The 19331-nt window shown below is 45.3% G+C and overlaps 3 protein-coding genes across 9 annotated transcripts in view; 1 reads left to right on the plus strand and 2 right to left on the minus strand.

Moving 5' to 3' along the window:
• TRIM37 (tripartite motif containing 37) overlaps window positions 1-3231 on the minus strand; it is a 39826-nt gene extending 36595 nt beyond the window's left edge. For both annotated transcript variants that reach the window (XR_014541914.1, XM_083587563.1), the window contains exons 1-3: window positions 2986-3231; window positions 2785-2884; window positions 766-867 (exon numbers count right to left, since the gene is read on the minus strand). Coding sequence is in view for 1 of the 2 variants with exons in the window: in XM_083587563.1 (XP_083443689.1) it covers window positions 766-867; window positions 2785-2805 (123 nt within the window). In the remaining variant the exon portion in view is untranslated. The remainder of the gene's footprint in view (window positions 1-765; window positions 868-2784; window positions 2885-2985) is intronic.
• Window positions 1-19331, plus strand: part of PRR11 (proline rich 11) — a 188237-nt gene that overhangs the window by 155560 nt on the left and 13346 nt on the right. The window contains exon 1 of one of the 3 annotated variants that reach the window (XM_083587955.1): window positions 18193-18784. The exons of 1 other annotated variant lie outside the window; for it this stretch is intronic. The gene's annotated coding sequence lies outside the window, so the exon portion shown is untranslated. Of the gene's footprint in view, window positions 1-18192; window positions 18785-19331 lie in introns of those variants that run through there. One more of the 3 variants, XM_083587951.1, reaches the window with a different exon arrangement.
• SKA2 (spindle and kinetochore associated complex subunit 2) lies at window positions 8282-19138 on the minus strand. 4 transcript variants are annotated; one of them, XM_083588081.1, is made up of 6 exons: window positions 18983-19042; window positions 17848-18078; window positions 12485-12574; window positions 11245-11421; window positions 10010-10096; window positions 8282-9044 (listed from the first exon to the last, which is right to left on the minus strand). In XM_083588081.1, the coding sequence occupies exons 2-6, from the start codon at window positions 17848-17850 to the stop codon at window positions 9015-9017; spliced, it is 387 nt and encodes a 128-aa protein (XP_083444207.1). In that variant the 5' UTR covers window positions 17851-18078; window positions 18983-19042; the 3' UTR covers window positions 8282-9014. The 4 variants fall into 4 exon arrangements, with proteins under 4 accessions (XP_083444207.1, XP_083444204.1, XP_083444206.1 ...); XM_083588078.1 differs by lacking the exon at window positions 17848-18078 and having other exon boundaries at window positions 18983-19138; XM_083588080.1 differs by lacking the exons at window positions 17848-18078; window positions 18983-19042 and adding an exon at window positions 15521-16615.

The following is a 19331-nucleotide window of genomic DNA, read 5'->3' on the forward strand; positions in this document are numbered from 1 at the left end:
AAATTACCTCCAAATAACTGGCCAGAAATGCCTCACAACTGTTAGTTACCCCTCACCACCTCTTTGGTGGTCTGGTAACATAGTAAAAATGTAATGCTAGCAATTTTAGTTGACTTATCTGAAAAGACTGAGAGCTAGTAACTTGCTGGTGTCTTTGAAAGTATGTGTTATACACGTACTTTTCAGATTCATCAAGTAGTTTAGAGCAATTCTACCTACCCTTCAGTTGCTACAGCAGTGATGTAAGAAAATGCAGTGTTTGTGGTAAGGAGGAAAAAATCTCCAGCAAAAATGTATAAATTAGCAAAGTTTTTTTCTTTCAATTGCAGCAGCATTTCACACGTTCACATACAAAAGCTGAAAGTGGAAAGGGTCAAACAACATGGGAGATGTAAAAGAAGTTGCTGGGGTGTGGGTGCTGAACAAGATTACCACTTTGGTCCAAAATGGGTAGATCACCACTGTGGACTGACGACCTAACATTTTCTCTGCATGGAGTTTCAAAGTCTTTCCCCCTCCCTGAATCAGTTATTAGTTATAGTAGGTAAAAAAAGATAGCTGCCAGTCTTTTCCCCCACTGCCACTACTAGCAGTTGGGGAGAGCAGGTTTTTAAAACATGGAAATGGCGCAGAGAGAAAACAACTCCTCTCACCCAAAGCCACGACCAAACCCAGCCCTTCCATGCTGCTTTGAAGTATTTTTTAAATAAGCCAATCCCAAATCTCCCACATAATATATAGTTTGAACCAAAGTTCACAGCTTACCCGAATGCAACTGAAGCAACACAGCTTGGAGCAGTGTGGACATAGGCGTGCATCACGCAACTTTTCCATACAAATGAAACATCGGAACACTTCAGCAATGCTCTGCAAAGAAAAAAAATTAAGTACTTCAGTCATGGACAAGACAAATGTCTATGTATCAATCATGTATGTTAGCCACGTACAGCCACTCAGTTCTTACAGACTCAAGGAACTGGTGGAACTCTCAATACACACATTTAGACATAGTCTAAAATTTTGACATCTTCTAAAAAATCATTTTAAATAAGACCAAGCCAAAACAGTTTTTTTTTAAAAAAAACAACAGAAAAAGCTCTTCCAGATCAATTAGGCCATCTTGGTTTTGTAGTTCTGTGCCTCTATACAATAATCAAAGGGCAAAAGATGAACAGCTAGCTTATTACTCATTCAAATGAAAGATGAACCCAAGAAAGGGGCCTACTACATCCACAAGGAGCAGAGCACCTAGTCAAAAGGCAACCAATGCAGCACGCCAAGACAGTATTTATTAACTTAATTTTATTAAACGTATTTGCATGCTGCTTTTCAGGGAAATTCAGACTGGCTTATAAAACAAACAAATGCAACAAAGAAGTGGTGTTCCAACACCAAAAAATAAGCCAACAATATGATATATCAACAGAGAAGGCTAGGAATCGCCATGTAGAACTTGGTCGGGGGGCAACTTTGATGTAAGGACTTCCAGGACATTCCCCCACCCACTCAGAGGAGAAGAAAAAAGAATGGTGGTCGTGCCTAGTTAGGAAGCTGCTTTGGGGTCCAACCAAAAGGGACTCCCCCCCCCAAAGAAGAGCAGTAACACCCTCAAGAAGCATACATGTGATGGAAGTTGCAAAAGAAAGGCTCAAGCATCCTAATATTATGCCACCCCTACACACCAACTTCGTAACAACCACCAATTTGCAGCACTGCCACCTTGTGAAAGCCGTAGCCTTTGGAAGAGTGCTTAGAATTATCTGAAATAAATTAATTCACTTGCCTGTGAGGAAATGGGGCAGGGACTCAGAAATCTTGATTCCAAAGTAGCCCCACCAACACACTTTAGGAAGGCAAGGCGAAGAAGAGGAGACCAAGGAAAGGACCCAGGAGTCCTAGCCCCCATATTAACCTCTGAACTACTGTCGCCACCCGCTCCACTGACCCCTGATAATGTAGAACCCAGGAGGCCTAGCTCCAAACTAACTAACTAACACATACATACAGTTTAGGAAGGAATAGGAAAGGAAACCAAAAAGGGACTCTGGAGTCCTGACCCCCCCCAAAAAAAACCTAGTATTACCACCCCTCCAGTGACCAAGAGCAGGAAGGAAATCCCAGGAATCCTGGTTCCAATTTAACACATACACAGAGCAAGAAGATATGGGGAAGGAGACCAAGGAAGGGACTCAGGCCTCCTGTCCCAGGCCCTGCCCTCTGAACGAATAATAATAATAATAATAATAATAATAATAATAATTTTATTATTTATAGCCCACCCATCTGGCTGGGTTTCTGCAGCCACTCTGCACAGCTTCCTCTACTACTATTCCCTCTACATACCCGTGATAGTGAAGAACCCAGGAGCCCTGGCTGCAAAATAACACTCACAGATACACATATCCACACCTTAGGAAGGCATAGGAGAGGAGACCCAAGGAAGGGACCCAGGAGTCCTGCCGCCACCCCCGCCTAGTATCGCTGCCCCTTCCACTAATAAGTGATAAGAGAAGAACCCAGGAGTCCTGGCTGCAAAACAACACACATACACACTCACACACTCCAGGAAGGGACCCAGGAGTCCTGCCCAGCCTAGCATTCATCCCTCCCAACCCGAGCGGGGAGGAGGACCCAGGAGTCCTGGCTCCAATAAGCCCACCGACCCACTTTCTGAAGGAGATGCGAGAGGGTGGGACCACCACGTCGGAGAGGGCGAGGGGTTTTTTAAGGCCCCTGCATCCCCTCAGCAGGTGGATCCCCCGCCTGTTAATTTTATTTTTTTACCTCAACACTTTGCTCGTCCATGACTCAAACAGCGTCTCTCCCTCAAGCGAGCGGAGGGGTGGGAGGGAAAGGAAGCGAGAGGGACCTCCGGCGCCGTCACCTGAGGGAAAAGAAAAATATTATATTATATGTATGAATGTATGTATGTATTAATAAAACACATTGCAATGTGGAGGGAGGGGGTCGCCGGTTTTTGGGCACCTCACGCCGCAACCGCCCGGTGACCAGCCATTTTCCTCTCGGGCGAAATAGGAGGGGCGAAGCCGGGGGGCAAGTGGCGGTGGTGGGAGAATAAATAACAGGAATAACAAGGCAAATAACACGGGAATCGTTAACGGCGCCTCCTCCTCCTCCCGCCTTGCGGCTGAAGGGGGAGAGCCGACGAGGCTCTTCTGCCTCACTGCGCATGCGCCGCCATGCTCCCCTCAGAAAGGCCGAAGCGCCCGCATTACAACCGGCGGAGCAGAGCGAGCGAGGCAGCCTGCAACCGCGCATGCGTCTATCTCTTCCCCGCCCTCCAAGGGAAATTGCTTGGGCTCGCCGGTGCTTTTCTCTCTCCCTTGGGCGAGAGGGAGGGAGTGCCCCGCGGCACATGCGCAGTACGGGCTCTTTGGCTCTGGAGGCTGCCGCATTCAGTGGAGGGGGATGAGCGCGGGTTTGTTTGGATGGCGGAAAAATAAGGCGCAGCCTTATAAATCCCTCCAGGGTGAACTGGGGAGAGGATTTTGGCTGAAACGCTGGAGAGCTGCTGCCAGTCAGTGTAGACAGTACTGAGCTAGATCATGGAGCAGTGATCTGACTTCCTGTGTTTCCAAATAAGCTCAGCAGAGGTAGGTTAGCGTAGCTTGCATAGCTAAAGCTTACACTGCCACTTTTATTTTTTTGGGGGGGGGGTGGAATAACTACAAAAACCTCTGCATTTTCACCGACCAAAATGAAAGCTTGTGAGCAAGATTTTGAGCAAGATCTTTATTTTTATCAGGGTTGCATGGGTGTGGCCAAGCGGGGCAGAGGAGGGCAGCTGCACCCCCCTAAATCCAAGTAAATCAATAACTGAGGTTCTGCCCCCCCCAACATAAATCCAGGCTACACCCATGCAAGCTATTTATTTATAAAAATATTTATAGACCACCATATCATAAAAATATCGGCAGTGTACAATAGTAAAACTTAAAGTAGTTTATAAACATATAAAAATATCATCATCAAAGTGTCTGGCTAACCAAAAATAAAAAATAGCTACAAAGGCCCACCTACTATTATAGATGCCTGAAGGTCAAAAGCTTGAGGCCAGTCTTAACACTGGGGACTGAAAAAAATGACAATTAAGCCAGGAATGAGGCACCTGTGGCTCTCCAGATCTTGGACTTGAACTCCCATCAGCCCCAGAGGTCAGGAATGATGGGAATTGTAGTCCAAAACATGGAGGACACCAAGTTGGGGAAGGTTTCATTGGATCCAAGCAAAGCTGGTGCTAAGAGTTCAGCTCCTTGGCCAGCTAGTGCCACAGTAATTAATAGAGCAGCTTATGTTCTGTAAACCTATTAGAATGTATATCCTGTTTGTAGTAGTGGTTAGACCAGTGCTTCCCAAACTTGGGTCTCCAGCTGTTTTTGGACTACAGCTCCCATCATCCCTAGCTAACAGGACCGGTGGTCAGGGATGATGGGAATTGTAGTCCAAAAACAGCTGGAGACCCAAGTCTGGGAAACCCTGGGTTATATTATTGGACTAGGACCTAGGAGGCCAGGGGTCAAATCTCCACTTGGCTATAAGCTCAGAGTGTGTGACCCTGGGCCAGTCACCACCAACTCTTGGCCAAACCAAGGGTTGTTGTAGGGATTAAATGAGGCAGGGAAAAATCATGTATTCCACCTTGAGCTCCTTAGGAGGAAATGTGGGATGTAAATACAATTAAAAATAATATACACACAAGTCTTAGTTTCTGGTATTTATGCTACTTTTTTTTTATAACAAAAATGCCACTCGCTATAACCCTAACAGCCACACATTTTAATCTGTTTTCCCCCTGCATTCATTACAGCAAAACTCTGATCGCCAAGTCAGTACTGTATTTGTGATCAACGTTGCTCCGGTTTTCCTGTCTAAGAATGCTGACACAGTTTACATAACCCTGTACATGTAGTTTAGCAGCTCCACTGCCACCCGCTTCGCTGGGCACCACTCAATGAAGGGGTTAGCACACTGCAGCTTGCAGTTTATGCCACAAAGAAACTGCTTATACAGCGAGGGGAAAACAGGCCAGCTGAACAAGCAGATTCTGCTTATTATCCTATTATTTCCTCAGAGAGAACCTATTTCCCCAACACATTAGGAGTCCTAATACTTACTCAGCTGTACATTACTTTTAAATTAAGTGGGACTTCACTTCTGTGCCAGAATGAATAGGACTAAACTGCACGTAATTTATGGGGAAGGGGCCCCAGCTCAGTAGCAGCATATCCGCTTTGCATGCAGAATGTCGCAGGTTCAATTGGTAGCACATCCAGGTAGGGCTGGGAATGTCCCCTGCCTGAAACCCTGGGAGCCGTTACCAGTCAGTGTAGACCAGGGTTTCCCAAATTTGGGTCTCCAGCTGTTATCTAGCAGGACCAGTGGTCAGAGATGATGGGAGCTGGAGACCCAAGTTTGGGAAACAGTAGATAGTACTGAGCTGTATGCACCAATGGTCCACCTCAGTATAAAAACAGCTTTCTATGTTCATTCCTAGCCATATTTACCTGGAGGTTTATTGTCAGCCTTCCTCTGGACAAGTATAAAGAGCTGTTAGCCAGCATATAGGATTGAGGTTTCTTCTTAAACAGGTTACGATCTACCAGGGATGGGGACTCCAGATGTTGAACTCCAACTCCCATCGTCCCCAGTCAGCATGGCCAGTGGTCAGGGATGATGTGAGGTTGGTTTAGGATTTTGAATTGGGAAGGCATGAGCAGCTGAGGAACAGATAAGGCAAAGAGCCAGTAATTGACTTCTCCTGGTCAGTGAAACTTGCAGTGCGCTTGGGCATGCTTCAGCCAAATATATCTCAGGGGTAGTGCAATAACACTATTATTATTATCATAGGTAAAGGGACCTCTGACCAATTGGTCCAGTCATGACCGACTCTGGGGTTGCGGCGCTCATCTCGCTTTATTGGCTGAGGGAGCCGGCGTACAGCTTCCAGGTCATGTGGCCAGCATGACTAAGCCGCTTCTGGCGAACCAGAGCAGTGCATGGAAAAGCAGTTTACCTTCCCACTGGAGCGGTATCTATTTATCCACTTGCACTTTGACGTGCTATTGAACTGCTGGGTTGGCAGGAGCAGAGACCGAGCAACAGGAGCTCTCCCCGTTGCGGGGATTCGAACCGTCGACCTTCTGATCGGCAAGTCCTAGGCTCTGTGGTTTAACCCATAGCACCACCCGTTGCTTGTTACACAAAGGCCTCCATGCATGCCATCCTTGACCTCTTGGAACTGATGCCAAGGTACAAGAGCCTAGCGGCTGGATCAAACTAAAGGCCTATCTAGTCAAGCATCCTGTTCACAGTGGCTGCCCACAAGCAGGACTCTTGAAGCTAAACCCACTGACAGCTCCCCATCTCTTACATCCAGCATCTCCCGAAAAAGGTTTGTAGCCTTCTGTGAATCACTTGCACTAGAAGGCCATCACACAGGAAGAAATCAGTTTGATCTGTTCAACCTGCATTAGCATTATGTCATGAAAAAACAAATGATATCTTAAAGAGGGGCGGGGGTATTTCTTTTTAAGATAATGTTGGCCACTTGCACCCACTCATTAAGAACTAGCAACCTTGTTCCCAGCGTTGGTCTAGAATTCTAAGAAACCCAAAAGTCAGGGCAGTTTTGAAAGGTTCGGTCCATTTTGAACCAAAATGGTGTGCAATCATATCCAAATAGAGACAAAAACCTGCTCCTTGGTCTCTGGAAACATCGTGCAAGATTTGGTTATGATATCTTAAGAAGTGTCGAAAAAATAGCAAACAGAAAAATAAAAATATAGTAGCCTGCTGCTTCATCAGGAACCCCTTAAAAAAAAATAGAGAGAGAGGGGTATTCTCCCCCCCATGTCAATTATTCAGCTCAGGCTGCAACCCTAAACTCTTTACTATATCAACTAAATCTTACTGAGTACAGCAACACATATTTCAGATATATAGGATTAGACTGTACACAGTTGAACCCCAAATTGTGCCAATTAAATGTCATCATGAACAAAAATGAAACCCAGAAGAAGAAACAACTGGATTAGTAAGCAGTCAAAATAACTCAATCATATTACTAAATAAGACTATTCCCGTAAGAGCTCTCAGCCTCCCTTTATAAAACATGAACCTTGACAGACAGTATTCCAATAAGTCATCTTAAGATGCTATGGTACCTTCCAAGAAATTCAAATCCAAGTGGAACTTTGGTTCGTAGGCACCTAGGCGACATTTTGTCTTACTGCATCCTTGAGCCTTATCAAGGCAAGGCCATATCCATGTGAACAATGCTTTTGTCTTGGGATGTTTGAAGCTTGGTTGTCCAGAGCTACAAGAGGCTCCCAGCAACAAGAGTTTGACCAAGTTCACAGCAAGAAAGTGAGCTGCCTCTTGTAAGTGAAAGGAACTTGCCAAAGGTTGCTCACCATTTCTGGCTGAGACACAACTGGTTGATCACTGGGTCCACTTGGGAAAATCTGGTGCCATTTCTTAATGCCAGCCTACTCGCTTGCCCTTCATGCCCCACCTGTGCTGCCACTGCTAGGCTTAACAAATTTTATGAATTGAATTGCTTTGCCATTTGTTGCTCTACAGAGGAAGTCGTTCAAAGGCATATTTAAGCCAGACTTTCCCCAAACTGTAGGCCTGTCAAAATCATTCAAACTTTCAGGATATGGAACAAGCCATTTAAATTTTTTTCTTACATTATAAACATGCCTACAGGTTTACCCTCTAGGGCACAACCATTCAAAGTTAAGCTTATTTCAACAAGCAAGATTTAAGCTTTTACACTGAAATTGACAGGATTGAAAAGTACTTACTTTGACAGGATAGAGCAGGCATCCCCAACCTTTGGCCCTCCAGATTAGATGGACTACAGTTCCCATCATCCCTGACACTGGTCCTGTTAGCTAGGGATCATGGGAGTTGTGGGCCAAAACATCTGGAGGGCTGCAGGTTGGGGATGTCTGGGCTAGAGTCAATGCCCAGGAGGAAAAAGTATAATATTCTCTACTCCCACAATAACTGCAGGAAGCAACTCAAGAATTTTACAGACACACAGAGAGAGGTGGGGGGGTGGAGAGAGAAGTTATCTCCTGAGCTGTCACTCCAGGTTTACTAACTGAAGATTCACACAGCCATTAAGATTTGGCTTATGCTATCCACAAATCAGATTAGCCAAAGGCACAATAGTTCTGGAGTTAACGGAAGGTGAAAGACACACTAGGAAAAAAGGTGAATAAACCACAAGATTTTAAAAGGGTGCCAACTCTTTGTGTTGTCATACATTTATCTTTATTGTTTCTAAGTATTTAAAAAAACACACACACAATAAAACTTCAAGCACAATGTATCAATTTGGCTACTGTTTCAAAGGTACAGCTATGGCTTTGAATCAGGCTTCCTCAAACTTGGCCCTCCAGATGTTTTTGGCCTACAACTCCCATGATCCCTAGCTAGCAGGACCAGTGGTCAGGGATGATGGAAACTGTAGTCTCAAAACATCTGGAGGGCCGAGTTGGAGGAAGCCTGGCTTTGAATATACAAGTAGATCCACATTAAGGAGAAAGGTACTGTACAATGTATCAAAAACAGCTTCCATTCATTGTATAGTGTAAGCAGCAGACTGAATTAACCCAGAGCAAGACTAGCCAACAGGATGCCTGCCAGGTGTTGTAGGACTCCAACTCCCAGCAGCCAGCATGGCCAATGGTGAGGGATGATTGGAGTTATAGTCCAGTAGCATCCAGAGGACCACAAGCTCTGGTTGAAAGCACCTTTGGAACATTACAATATCAACCCCATCACAACACCAACAGCAACATCACCACCACAAAATGTTCAAGTCATTGTTCATCTGACAACAATTTAGGAAGTATGTACAGGAAACTTGGATACCAATATTAAAAAGAAAACACAAGCAATCTAGACATTTAAGGTGTAGCCTCAGTTTTCAACTTCCAACCCTGATGAGTGCAAGCTATTTTTGGAATTTTTGTCTGGGATCAGTGGGTTTCATGCTCTTTGGGACAATTCTGTAGAAAAGAAGAACAGCATTTTTAAAAACACAAATCATATTCTGTCCTCAAAGGGGAAGGGGGAAAAAAGGAACCACTTTTCATTTGTAAGACATTGCTCTAAACTACAGAAGTCAAGAATCACAGACTGCCATATTTTGCTGCCATATTTCTTATGAATTGTGTTAACTTTTGCAGCAGTATCACATATCACCACCTATCTGAATTCACACACCCATGCCCACTAGACAAAAGCAAGATCAAACTGGTGCTCATACACAGGAGAACTGCCACTACAGATAATAAAGATACAGATGGAACTTTCAATGCCTCAGTACTTCAGGAATGATTGTGGAAGTCTTATTCCACCCAAGCAAGAGCCCAAAATATGTTTTGTAGTTAGGTTTCAAAGCATATCTGTGAAAATATTTAAAGGGAGCCGAAAGTGTGAGCCCATTCTTTAGCGCTTCTCAAATTTCAGCAAGTGGTCAAGTAACGATTTCTACAGGCAAAAAGGTGGGAGAGGAGGTATTGCCTTGTTTCTATTATTGCTTGTTAAATTGTGGAGTAGGAGAGGAACATAAGCCACCTTTCCACCACCCTGGCCTGTTTTTATTTATTTTTTTGCTGCCGGGTGAATCAGGGTCTCCTGGACAACGCAGCAGAAGAAGACGTAGCAGCAGCAAAAAAACAAAGACGTGACTTTTGCTGCTGCACTACTGGGTAAATCAGCTGTTTGACAGGGTAGAGTAATAGCAAAAGACTTGCCTTTTGCTGCCGTGCTGCCCTGGAGACCGGACCCCCTGAATCACCCGGCCAGGCAGGTGGAGGTGCTGGGCACCAAAAGTGGCACCTGGACATCGCCATCAAGTCACAAAAGGCCAGTTGCAAGTTGCAAAATGCAACTGGCACCCACTAATTTCGAACCCTGTCTGGAGCTACTCAGTAAAAACACAGACAAGATCCCAAGGGTTCAGAATTACCTGTTTTTCTGGGGTATCTGATACTTGAACAGTCTGGTACATTAAGTGCTGCATTGCAAGTTCTTCTTCTTCAGATAGAGGTGAGATCTGGGGACAAGAAAGAGGAACATCTTAAGCAGGGCTGTTTACATTCTGCAATAAAATAAATATTGTTCTCAAGAACCTCATCAAATCTTGTCTCTAACCCAGACCCTCTGTAATGTTTTGTAATTTCTTTTGTTAAAGGTCATTTGTTCACATTCCTAGCCATATTTTAGATCATCGAACAAGATTGACAGAGGGTTCCAACTTCCAATCAAATATGAAGGAAACAAATATATATGTGCCATGGCAGGCCTTATGCTAATAGCTTCTATGTCAACTTCAGATGTTCCTCACTTGTGAAATTCGTTGGTTGCCTTTGCCAGGTCTTTGAGAAGTTATGCTGGGTGGTTTTTAAAACCCCCAGTTTGTAGAGATTTAAAATCTGTAGGTTTTAGTAATTTAGTAATATGTAGGATATTCCAAGGCTGGGGCAACCCAGCCAGATGGGCAGGGTATAAATAATAAAATTACTACTACTACTATTATTATGCAGGGTAAGCCAACCTGTTGCCCTCCAGAAGTTATGGGGACTCCAACTACCATCATCCACAGCACAGCTAAGGGCCAGGGAGAATGGGAGTTGTGGTCCAATGCATAAGCTATCCCTGTCCCAGGATATGTCTCACGAAGAGTGGTAGAATATGGGCTCTGCCCCCTAGCCAACACTTTGCAACAGGCTCCACAGCCCCCAACCCTCTGACTCCAGCCAGTGGATCCCAGGAATGTAGCATAGTAGATCCTGCAACTCTGAAGTCTTCCAGATCTTGTTCTAAAATATGCCGTGGGACTGATTCTGGTGCTCACATAGCTTGTGATGGGAAATGCCAAGGCCCAACTGAGTCAAACTGAAACCCAGAATATGCTCAGATGAGCCTTGCTGGATCAGGCCAGTGGTCCATTTAGTCCAGGATCCTGTTCTCACAGCGGCCAACCAGTGGGAAGCTCAAAAGCAGGAGCTGAATACCAGCAGGTGTACATTTCAGACCAATTACCTGCAGATGCACACTTCAAGCAACTTGTGTTCTTTCCTGAAGTTCCTATATGCTGATGGAGGAAAGTCCAATGCTCTCTGTCTCTCCCTATAGGTCTCTCCCTATATCTATATGTGTGCGCACACACCTCCCTCAAGCCAGGCAACTCAAGAGCGCTACCTCCATTCCAGTGTGCTGCTGTATTTCCTGAACCAGCTTCATTGTTTTTGCCAGAGTAGCACGGATCGACCGCATTGACTCTCGCCGCTCGGTAGAAATCCTTTCTAGCTGCTCACACAACATTCTGTAGCGAGACTTCACCAATGACAGCTGCTGTATGACAACCAGAGGATTCTCCTGTTGCCAAAGCAAGGAAGATGCACAGTTGGAAGAGAAGCAGAAATGGGGGTGGGGAGGAGAAAGGAAGGACCCTCAAAACACAACACAAATGGGAGCCCTACCCAATCAGATTCAGCTAACTGGAGGGTTAAAAGTCACAGCCACACTATACCCTTAAAGAATCATGGGAACCATAGCTTCTACCCACAGAGCTACCATTCACAGCACCCTTAAATGAAAGTCTCCAGGATTCTTTGGGGGAAGTCATGTGCTGGAAGCATATGGTGTGGATGTGACCAGAGAACTTGCACAGTGCAGCACGGACATGGTGATGTTTTTCAGGCAATTCTCCTTGGCAAGTATGCGAGTCAGTATATCATGGGTTGCTAAAATTAATTAGAGCGCCGGATTCAGACATCTGTGATTTCCCCACCGCCACCCATAAATTTCAGCAAATTAAAGCATGTACATCCCAATGAGCATCGCTGTGTAATATTTAAGCGATGTTTAATTCCACCGTCCACCACCACAAATTCAAATGCTTGTGGTGGTTCGGGACAAAAAATTAACACAGGATACTTTTTTTAAAAGCTGTGTTTACTGAATACAAATAAAATAAACAAGTTGAATTAGATTACTCTCTGGGGCAGTGGCAACCAACATGGTGCCCCCAGGGATGTTGTGGGACTGCATCACCCATCATTCCTGGCCATTAGCCAAGATGGCTGTGGGTTGATGGGAGTTTCAGTCCAATGGCATCTGGAGAGAACCAAGTCAATTAAACGTGCTCTAGGACACCGGAAAATTTTCTGATGCAAATTACCCTATGTAAATCCGGCTAGTTTGCATATAGAAAATGAATTCAACATTTTTTCAGAAAACTCACACCACTACTTTCAGCACAATCCTAAATAGGGCTACTCAGAAGTAACCCCATGTGGTTCAGTGGGGCTTACTCCCAGGTAAGTGGACATAGGAGTGCAGCCTTAAGCAAAGTTATTATTTTTCATTTCATTTCTATAGCTTTATAAGGGGGTGGGGACTCAGAGTGGTTTACAACCTACATTAAAAGATTCAGTACCTCTTTAGACAGTCCGTCAGCATGCCCTTTCACCATTTCAAACTCCAACATTGCCTGAATGTAATCCAGGTCGGATTCGGCCTTCTGGAACTAAAACATCCAAATGGTCAATCACAATTCTGTTATATAAATTGGAAACCAAACACCCCTACTGTTGCAGTACACACATAAGCGCAGGGGATGTGGAGAGAAGATAGGGAAGGGTGCACTAGGGCTGGGTGATGTCAGCTTTTCAACTTCACAACGTATCACCAGCCAGACATCGCGATCTGCCTATACATCCCGATGTTGATACCTGGCTAAGGGACTCCCAGCGCTTAGCAGCAGCAGCAGCAGCAGTATCAGGCAGCCTTGGCACAGCTCACCATTCCACAAGGCGTGGGGTGCAGTCCAAGCTTTGTGGAGCAGAGCTGCCTGATGTTGCTGAGCACTGGGTCTGGCAGGAGCATCAGGCAACATCTGCAGCCAGGTAAAGCCTTGTGTATTTGTCTGCCTTTCCCTTCGCCCCAGCAGGCAGGCGGGCTGCCTCTTCCTCCCGACGCCTCCCCCACCCCCTGCACCAAGGCAGTGGTGGATGAAGCAATTGCACACAAAATTTCAAAGTGGAACAAGCACACTGCCAATAGGACTACACTGGATATAACACATAGGCTCTGATAGTTCCTGTTTCGTGTTTTCAAAACTTTGACAGCAGAGGCACATTTCCCCTCACCCTGAATTGAAACTGAAGGTTGAGTCCGCTCTTTTCTCTGAAAAAGGTTTACTTTAATTGTGTTCAAGAACTGGCCCACCACCCAGGAAAGAGACCCTGCCCTTGGGTTTCTTCACAAGTCACATTCTGGACTTCCTACATTGCAAAGAGTCACCTTCAAAGGCAGGTAGTTCTCCTTCATCCAACCATTTCCATCTCTATGTCAGAAGGGAACAAATGGCACCTATGACACCTTCCCCTCAATCCAGCACAGGGCCACCTTCCCTGGCACAAAAAATACAAGGCTAGGTGCTGTAAGCCAGCTTGAGCTTGGCTTAACTGCCATGAAGGTATACTGAGAAGCAAGTTTTTATTATCACATTTCTACCCCACCTTTCCTCCAAGGAGCTCAAGGTAGCATACATGGTTCTCTTCTTTCCCACTGCCCCCCCCCACAACAACCCTGTGAGGTAGAGTAGGTTGAGAGACTGTAACTGCCCCAAGGTCACCCAGTGTTTCATGGCTGAGCAGGGATATGAATGCTGATGTCCTGGGCCACCACACTGACTCTCTCTTTTTTGAGAAGTTTGAGAGAATGAAGTGTGATCATTTCATTCACTGGGCCAAAAGGAGTTCTCATACAAACAACATGCATGGTATAGTATACAATGGTACCTTGGTTCTCGAATTTAATCCATTTCCAACTCCCAAAATGGTTTGAAAACCAAGAAGCAGCTTCCGATTGGCTACAGGAGCTTCCTGAACTCAAGCAGAAGCCGCGTTGGACATTTGGCTTCCAAAAAACGTTCGCAAACTGAAACACTCACTTCCGGGTTTGCGGCATTCGGGAGCCAATTTGTTTGGGAGCCAAATGGTTCAACTACCAAGGTACCACTGTACTAGCATGAGCTCTGTACACAAAGGGAGATCTGCTTATGGGCTGCCAAATCTGGGTTGTGTAGTCTCTCTCCCACATAATTACCCTACAAAACTCATCCTCTTGATAGCTCCTCTTGCCAGGCATTTGATAAACAAGGCTGATGAAGAGATAATCAAGCTTACAATGTTACCATTCCCCTCTATTCATATCACTGAGCCACCAGGGAACTGAGTAAGACAGTGGGATGACAGGGGCATTACTTAATTAACGGTAATCAGTTCCTTAAAGGAGCTATTAAAGACTTATGGGAATCGCAGCTGCACACCCAGTTCACAGAAACAGCCCAAGGAATGTCTTCAGAGGAAAAACATCGCTTTGGGAAGGGACTTTATTATTTGCCAGATTTAGCCAGCCAGATCCTGGAAATGTTATCTTGCCATACAAATTGGCCTCCATATTAAAAGTTGGGGCTAGCTAGTAATTAAAGGCTTCCTACTTAGAGGCCAACAGGTGCCTAAGTATTTTAACATGCTAAAAGAAAAAAGAATTAAACCAAAAGAACGAACCTCCCTTCAGGACAGAAGAATGGAGGAGGGATGTCTAACAGACAAAGACCTGTGTTTCCTGACTTTGGGCACAAGAGGGCAGCACGCCATTCACTCACCCTCAAAGGAGACTATGCAGTTATAGGGCATCAGATCCCTTGGAAAAGCCATCTCCACTGGGGTCCCCCTCCACTACCCTCAGCTGTCACCTGGAAGCAGCCCACTCCAGCAGGCGGCCTTAATGGAGGAGATGGGGAGCAGAAGCCCCATTCCCAGGCAGCTCTGCTGCAAAACTAGCCCCACCAGGCACCTCCTGCCTTTGCTGGCCATTGCGAGAACTACAATTTAACTTGAGGAAATCATGCCCGACTTTGCCTCCCCCACCCCCATTCTGGAGGGTCTTTTTTTAGCTGATCAAAACCGTTATTGTGATCACAAGAACCCAAAATACAAAGCACATGCAACAGTTTGTAAAAGAATGCAAAAAGAGACAGGCTGTTGGATTGGACCTGTGGCCCATCCAGCATTCTGTTCTCATGGCGGCCAACCAGAGGCCCTAAGTGGGAATCCTGAAAACAGGACCAGAGTGCAAACAGCACTGTCTCTGCTTGTGATTCCCAGCAGCTGGTACTCAGAGGCATATTGCCACTGGCAGTAAACATAGCCATCCTGGCTAGTAGCCAGTGATAGCTTTATCTTCCATGAACTTGGATAATTCTCTTTTAAAGCCCTCCAAGTCAGTGGCCATCACAACTTCTTATAGAAGTGAATTCCATGTGTAAAGAAGTACTTGGCTTTCTGTTTTCCTGCCACCTATCCAATTAGGGATTGCAGGCAAGGAACTCACAATGTTAAAGCTTGGATATGCCTGATGCCCAAAAGGTTGCATCTGAAAATTGTAAGCATGCCCTGTTAAGTACCCAGATTTCCATATTTCAATTCCATTGAAAGGAATTACATGGTCAGGCTGGGAGCTGCTATATTAGAAAACTAGCGGTCCATTCCAAATTTCCAGCAAGCTACACATAATAAGAGAAAAGAAACCTCTTTCCAGCAGCAAAATAAATAAAACTAGTGCCATTTCTCAGTGATCACAAGCTTGTTGTATCATGCAACAGGCAGGCTGACCTCACAAAGTGATACCTAGTTACCAGGGCCGTCAACAAATTAAAGAGGAAAAATGACAGGGCATTAAAAAATAAACAAATCTTTAAATAAAATGTGCATCTTGCCAGCAGCTCCAGTACCTTTGAGATGCTGAAAGACGTGCAAGAAAACTGGCAATTTAACAAGCAAAAGCTGCCGTTTCAACTATCAAAAGGTGCCACTCCTAATTAAAAGGAAATTAAGGGCCATCCAATATTCTTCTACATCTCCTATTACGGCAACATGCCAGAATCAATATAGACTTTTTTAAAACTCTCAAAGATAGTTGTGCCCTTAACCCACAGCTCCATCAATTAGCCAAAGAGTAAGTTTTAAGGAGGTAATAGGAACACAGGAAGCTTTCTTATACAGTCAGACTGTTGAACAATCTAGCTCAGTATTGTTTACACTGACTGGCAGCACCTCTCAAGGACTTCAGTCAGGACTCTCTCCCAGCCCTACCTAGGGGTGCCAGGGATTGAACCTGGGACCTTCTGCATGCAAAGCAGATGCTCTACCAGTGAACTGTGTCTCCTTCCCTATCAAGTGACTGGCAAAACACACCGGACTAAAACAAATCCCACCACCCAACCTAACCAAGGTGTGAATAAGCAGAATTTATGGTTACTGGACAACACCCCATTTTGTTGGTGATTGAACATTCCTCCATTGCCTTCTCAAAGCAGCCCTCCAGCAAATCAACTTGCTAGCCTGAGCCTTTGTTCACTAAATCTCCGGCTAATGTTTGCAGGCCTGCTGTACAGTCATAAAAGCAAACACAAAATCTTTCCAGCCCCCTCTGCACAATTCACTTACGTGGGCTTTGAAGAAACAGAGAGAAGCCACAAGGCCACTGCTGAGGGTCCTGCCCACAAGTGCTTTGACAATACTATTGCACTGCTCATTGGGAAGTACAGTAGTGCAATGAAGTCAGAGCCCTTGTCAGCAGCAAGGTGCTTTGGAGAGATGTTCTGCACGAGACACATCGCAAGAAGCCTTCAGAACAATGAATAGGCTACTGAACTTTGAATTTATAAATGAACTTCACAATAAGATAAAGGTACACAGCTTCTCCTCCTTTTAAAAAGGGCTGGGGAAGCCTCCAAACTAAATCATAACTCCCGACACACACATAACTCTTTCCAGCAGGCTGTTTGCAACTCATCCACAGTCCATGTTAGTTTGATCTCACCTCATTTTGAGTGGTCTAGATCAAGGAAGAAAGAATTTGGCTCTTTTCTGACTGGGTGCTGATGACGGCAGTGGAAAGCTAGTAACTGCATAAGGCTGTTATTTATGCACATGTTATATAGCTGGGTGCAAATATCAGTACACCAATTTTAAAATTCCTGCTATAAAAAGGAGTCCCCCACCCCTGTTTCAGACAGACGCACAGACATACAAAATATTGCATACTTCCCTTCAAGTTGTCACTTTAGCTGACTGAGCATCGCTGGCCAATGCCCTTTTAACATTGCACTGCTTTTTGTGCACGTTCACTAGTAGTACAACATAAAAAGGGCAGTGGACAGACACCTCTCGCCATCCACAAGGAAGCAGAATCGAACAGGCTCAGAAGGGCGTTCTTTGGTTCCAAAAGAAAGAACAGATCCTGAAAATGTAAATGGCTTGCAAAAAAGAAAAGAAAAGCTTACAAAACATTTCAAGAATTGACTCTATGAAATGCACCATCACCTTTGGTTTAAAAAAGAAAAAAAAGCAAGCAAGATCTTTGGGGGGTGTCTGTTTCTCCTTGGGAACAAAAGTTACTTTCAGTATTTTCATTTAAATATGTGTGTGTGCATATCCACACTAATCCATCTTTAGAGGAGGATGGTGTTCTTGTCAGCTTCCACCTCCAAGAAATATGCCAACTATCAAAGAAAGTAACAAGGAGTGTTCTCATCCAGCCAGCTGACCTCCTTCAACCCTTGACTCAGGATCATGGGTCTCAAGTCTCACTGTCCCCTCCCTCAAATCCATCAGAAATGGAGAGAGGATTCTTTGAACCCCTCTCTGGAAGAGGACAGTGATAAGGTCTCATACTCCAGATCTGGGAGTGCCCTCTGAGAAATTTTGAAAGATGAGTCTGAATTATGACCATCTATTGCACCTGTATTTCACCTGTTGTTTGTTCTCTTTAAGACCCTTAGCAGGGAAGACAAGATACACAATTGGAGGCCTTTCTCCCAACAGCGTGCAAGTTAAGCTAGAGTGCGCTACATTTCTCGCAGCTTCCTCCTAAAGGATGGATTTCTGACCACTGTCAGGCCCCTTGCTTGGAGGACTGACACAAAGCAAGCTGTAGACTCTGTCAGATCAGCTGCCATTCCTGGGATGAAGAAAATTGCAACAGCTACAGGTCAAATATTACTTGAGCCCAAACATTATATATTAATAATATAAAATAGAAACCAAAGTTCAAGCTCACCTAGATGGTGCTATATCATACAAATTCTGCTTAAATAATTATATAACTACTGCTGTGCATATGTTTTTTATTGGCAACCGCTACACCCCACAGCTGGTGGATCTATGTACATGGGTGACAGCTTATAAAGAAATCAAGTCATATATAATATAAAAGCGAAACCCAGGTTCAGGTGGACATAGATAATGTTATGTGAATTATTGGTTCAAAGGGACATAAAAATTTTTTTGGCAATTAGAGTTGTTGCTTAGTAGTGGCACCAGCCTGAACCCTTATTTTCCCTCCCATGGAAGGGGGACATGGACCCTTCTACACAGCCTTATCTTGTTCCACCTTCTCTCTAAGAAAAAGGACCTTTGATGAATGATGGGTGGGGAAATGGACCAATCCGACGGGCCACGCCCCCTCGAAGCTCTGGCCACGCCCCGTAAATAGCAGGCTTTTCAGAGAATGGATTAGGCCGGAGGGCCACGCCCACACAGACGAGCCACGCCCCCAACAGCGAGCCTCCAAAGAGAAATGGACCAAAACCAGCACGCCCCTTTTTGTCCTCCCCTCAGAAGATAGTGGATTCGCCCAATGGAATCTTCTCCGAAGCCTCTCCGCGGTGTGTGGTTGGGTCCAAAACGGCGCGGGGGGGATGGGACTATCCCCTCACATTTCCCCCTTCCTCAACTGTTCCTTCCCCCTCCCGGTTTTTTCCCCGTTCTTTCTCCCATTCGTTGGTCCCACATTTTAACGGTCGGCCCCCTTCCCTCAAGAAAACCGCGGCCACATTCGTCGCGACGGCAGCCCCGGGACTCACCATGGTCTCGAGCGTAGTAACCGCCGTCTCCATGTTGAATAGTTGACATTCCTCAGGCGGTGGCATTCCACCCCTCTCCCCTCCCTTTCTTTATGAGAGGAAGGGACGGCGCCTCTGATTGGGCAGCTGTCACCACGTCCTCTGTTTCATTGGCTCCTCTCAAACACAACCTCGCGCCTATTGGAGAACAAAGCGTACAGCCCCGCGGCATGAGACAGCGGCTCCTATTGGATAGGCTCGAGACGGTGGCGGCTCTGATTGGTTTGTTAAGAGAAAACTGTAGGGGGCGAGAACTGGGCTGGACCGAGAGACTACATTGGTCAAAAGGCTCAACACCCGGTTCTTCATT

The sequence above is a fragment of the Podarcis filfolensis genome (genome assembly GCF_964270895.1).
Source record: "Podarcis filfolensis genome assembly, chromosome: 15".
Taxonomy (NCBI): domain Eukaryota; kingdom Metazoa; phylum Chordata; class Lepidosauria; order Squamata; family Lacertidae; genus Podarcis; species Podarcis filfolensis.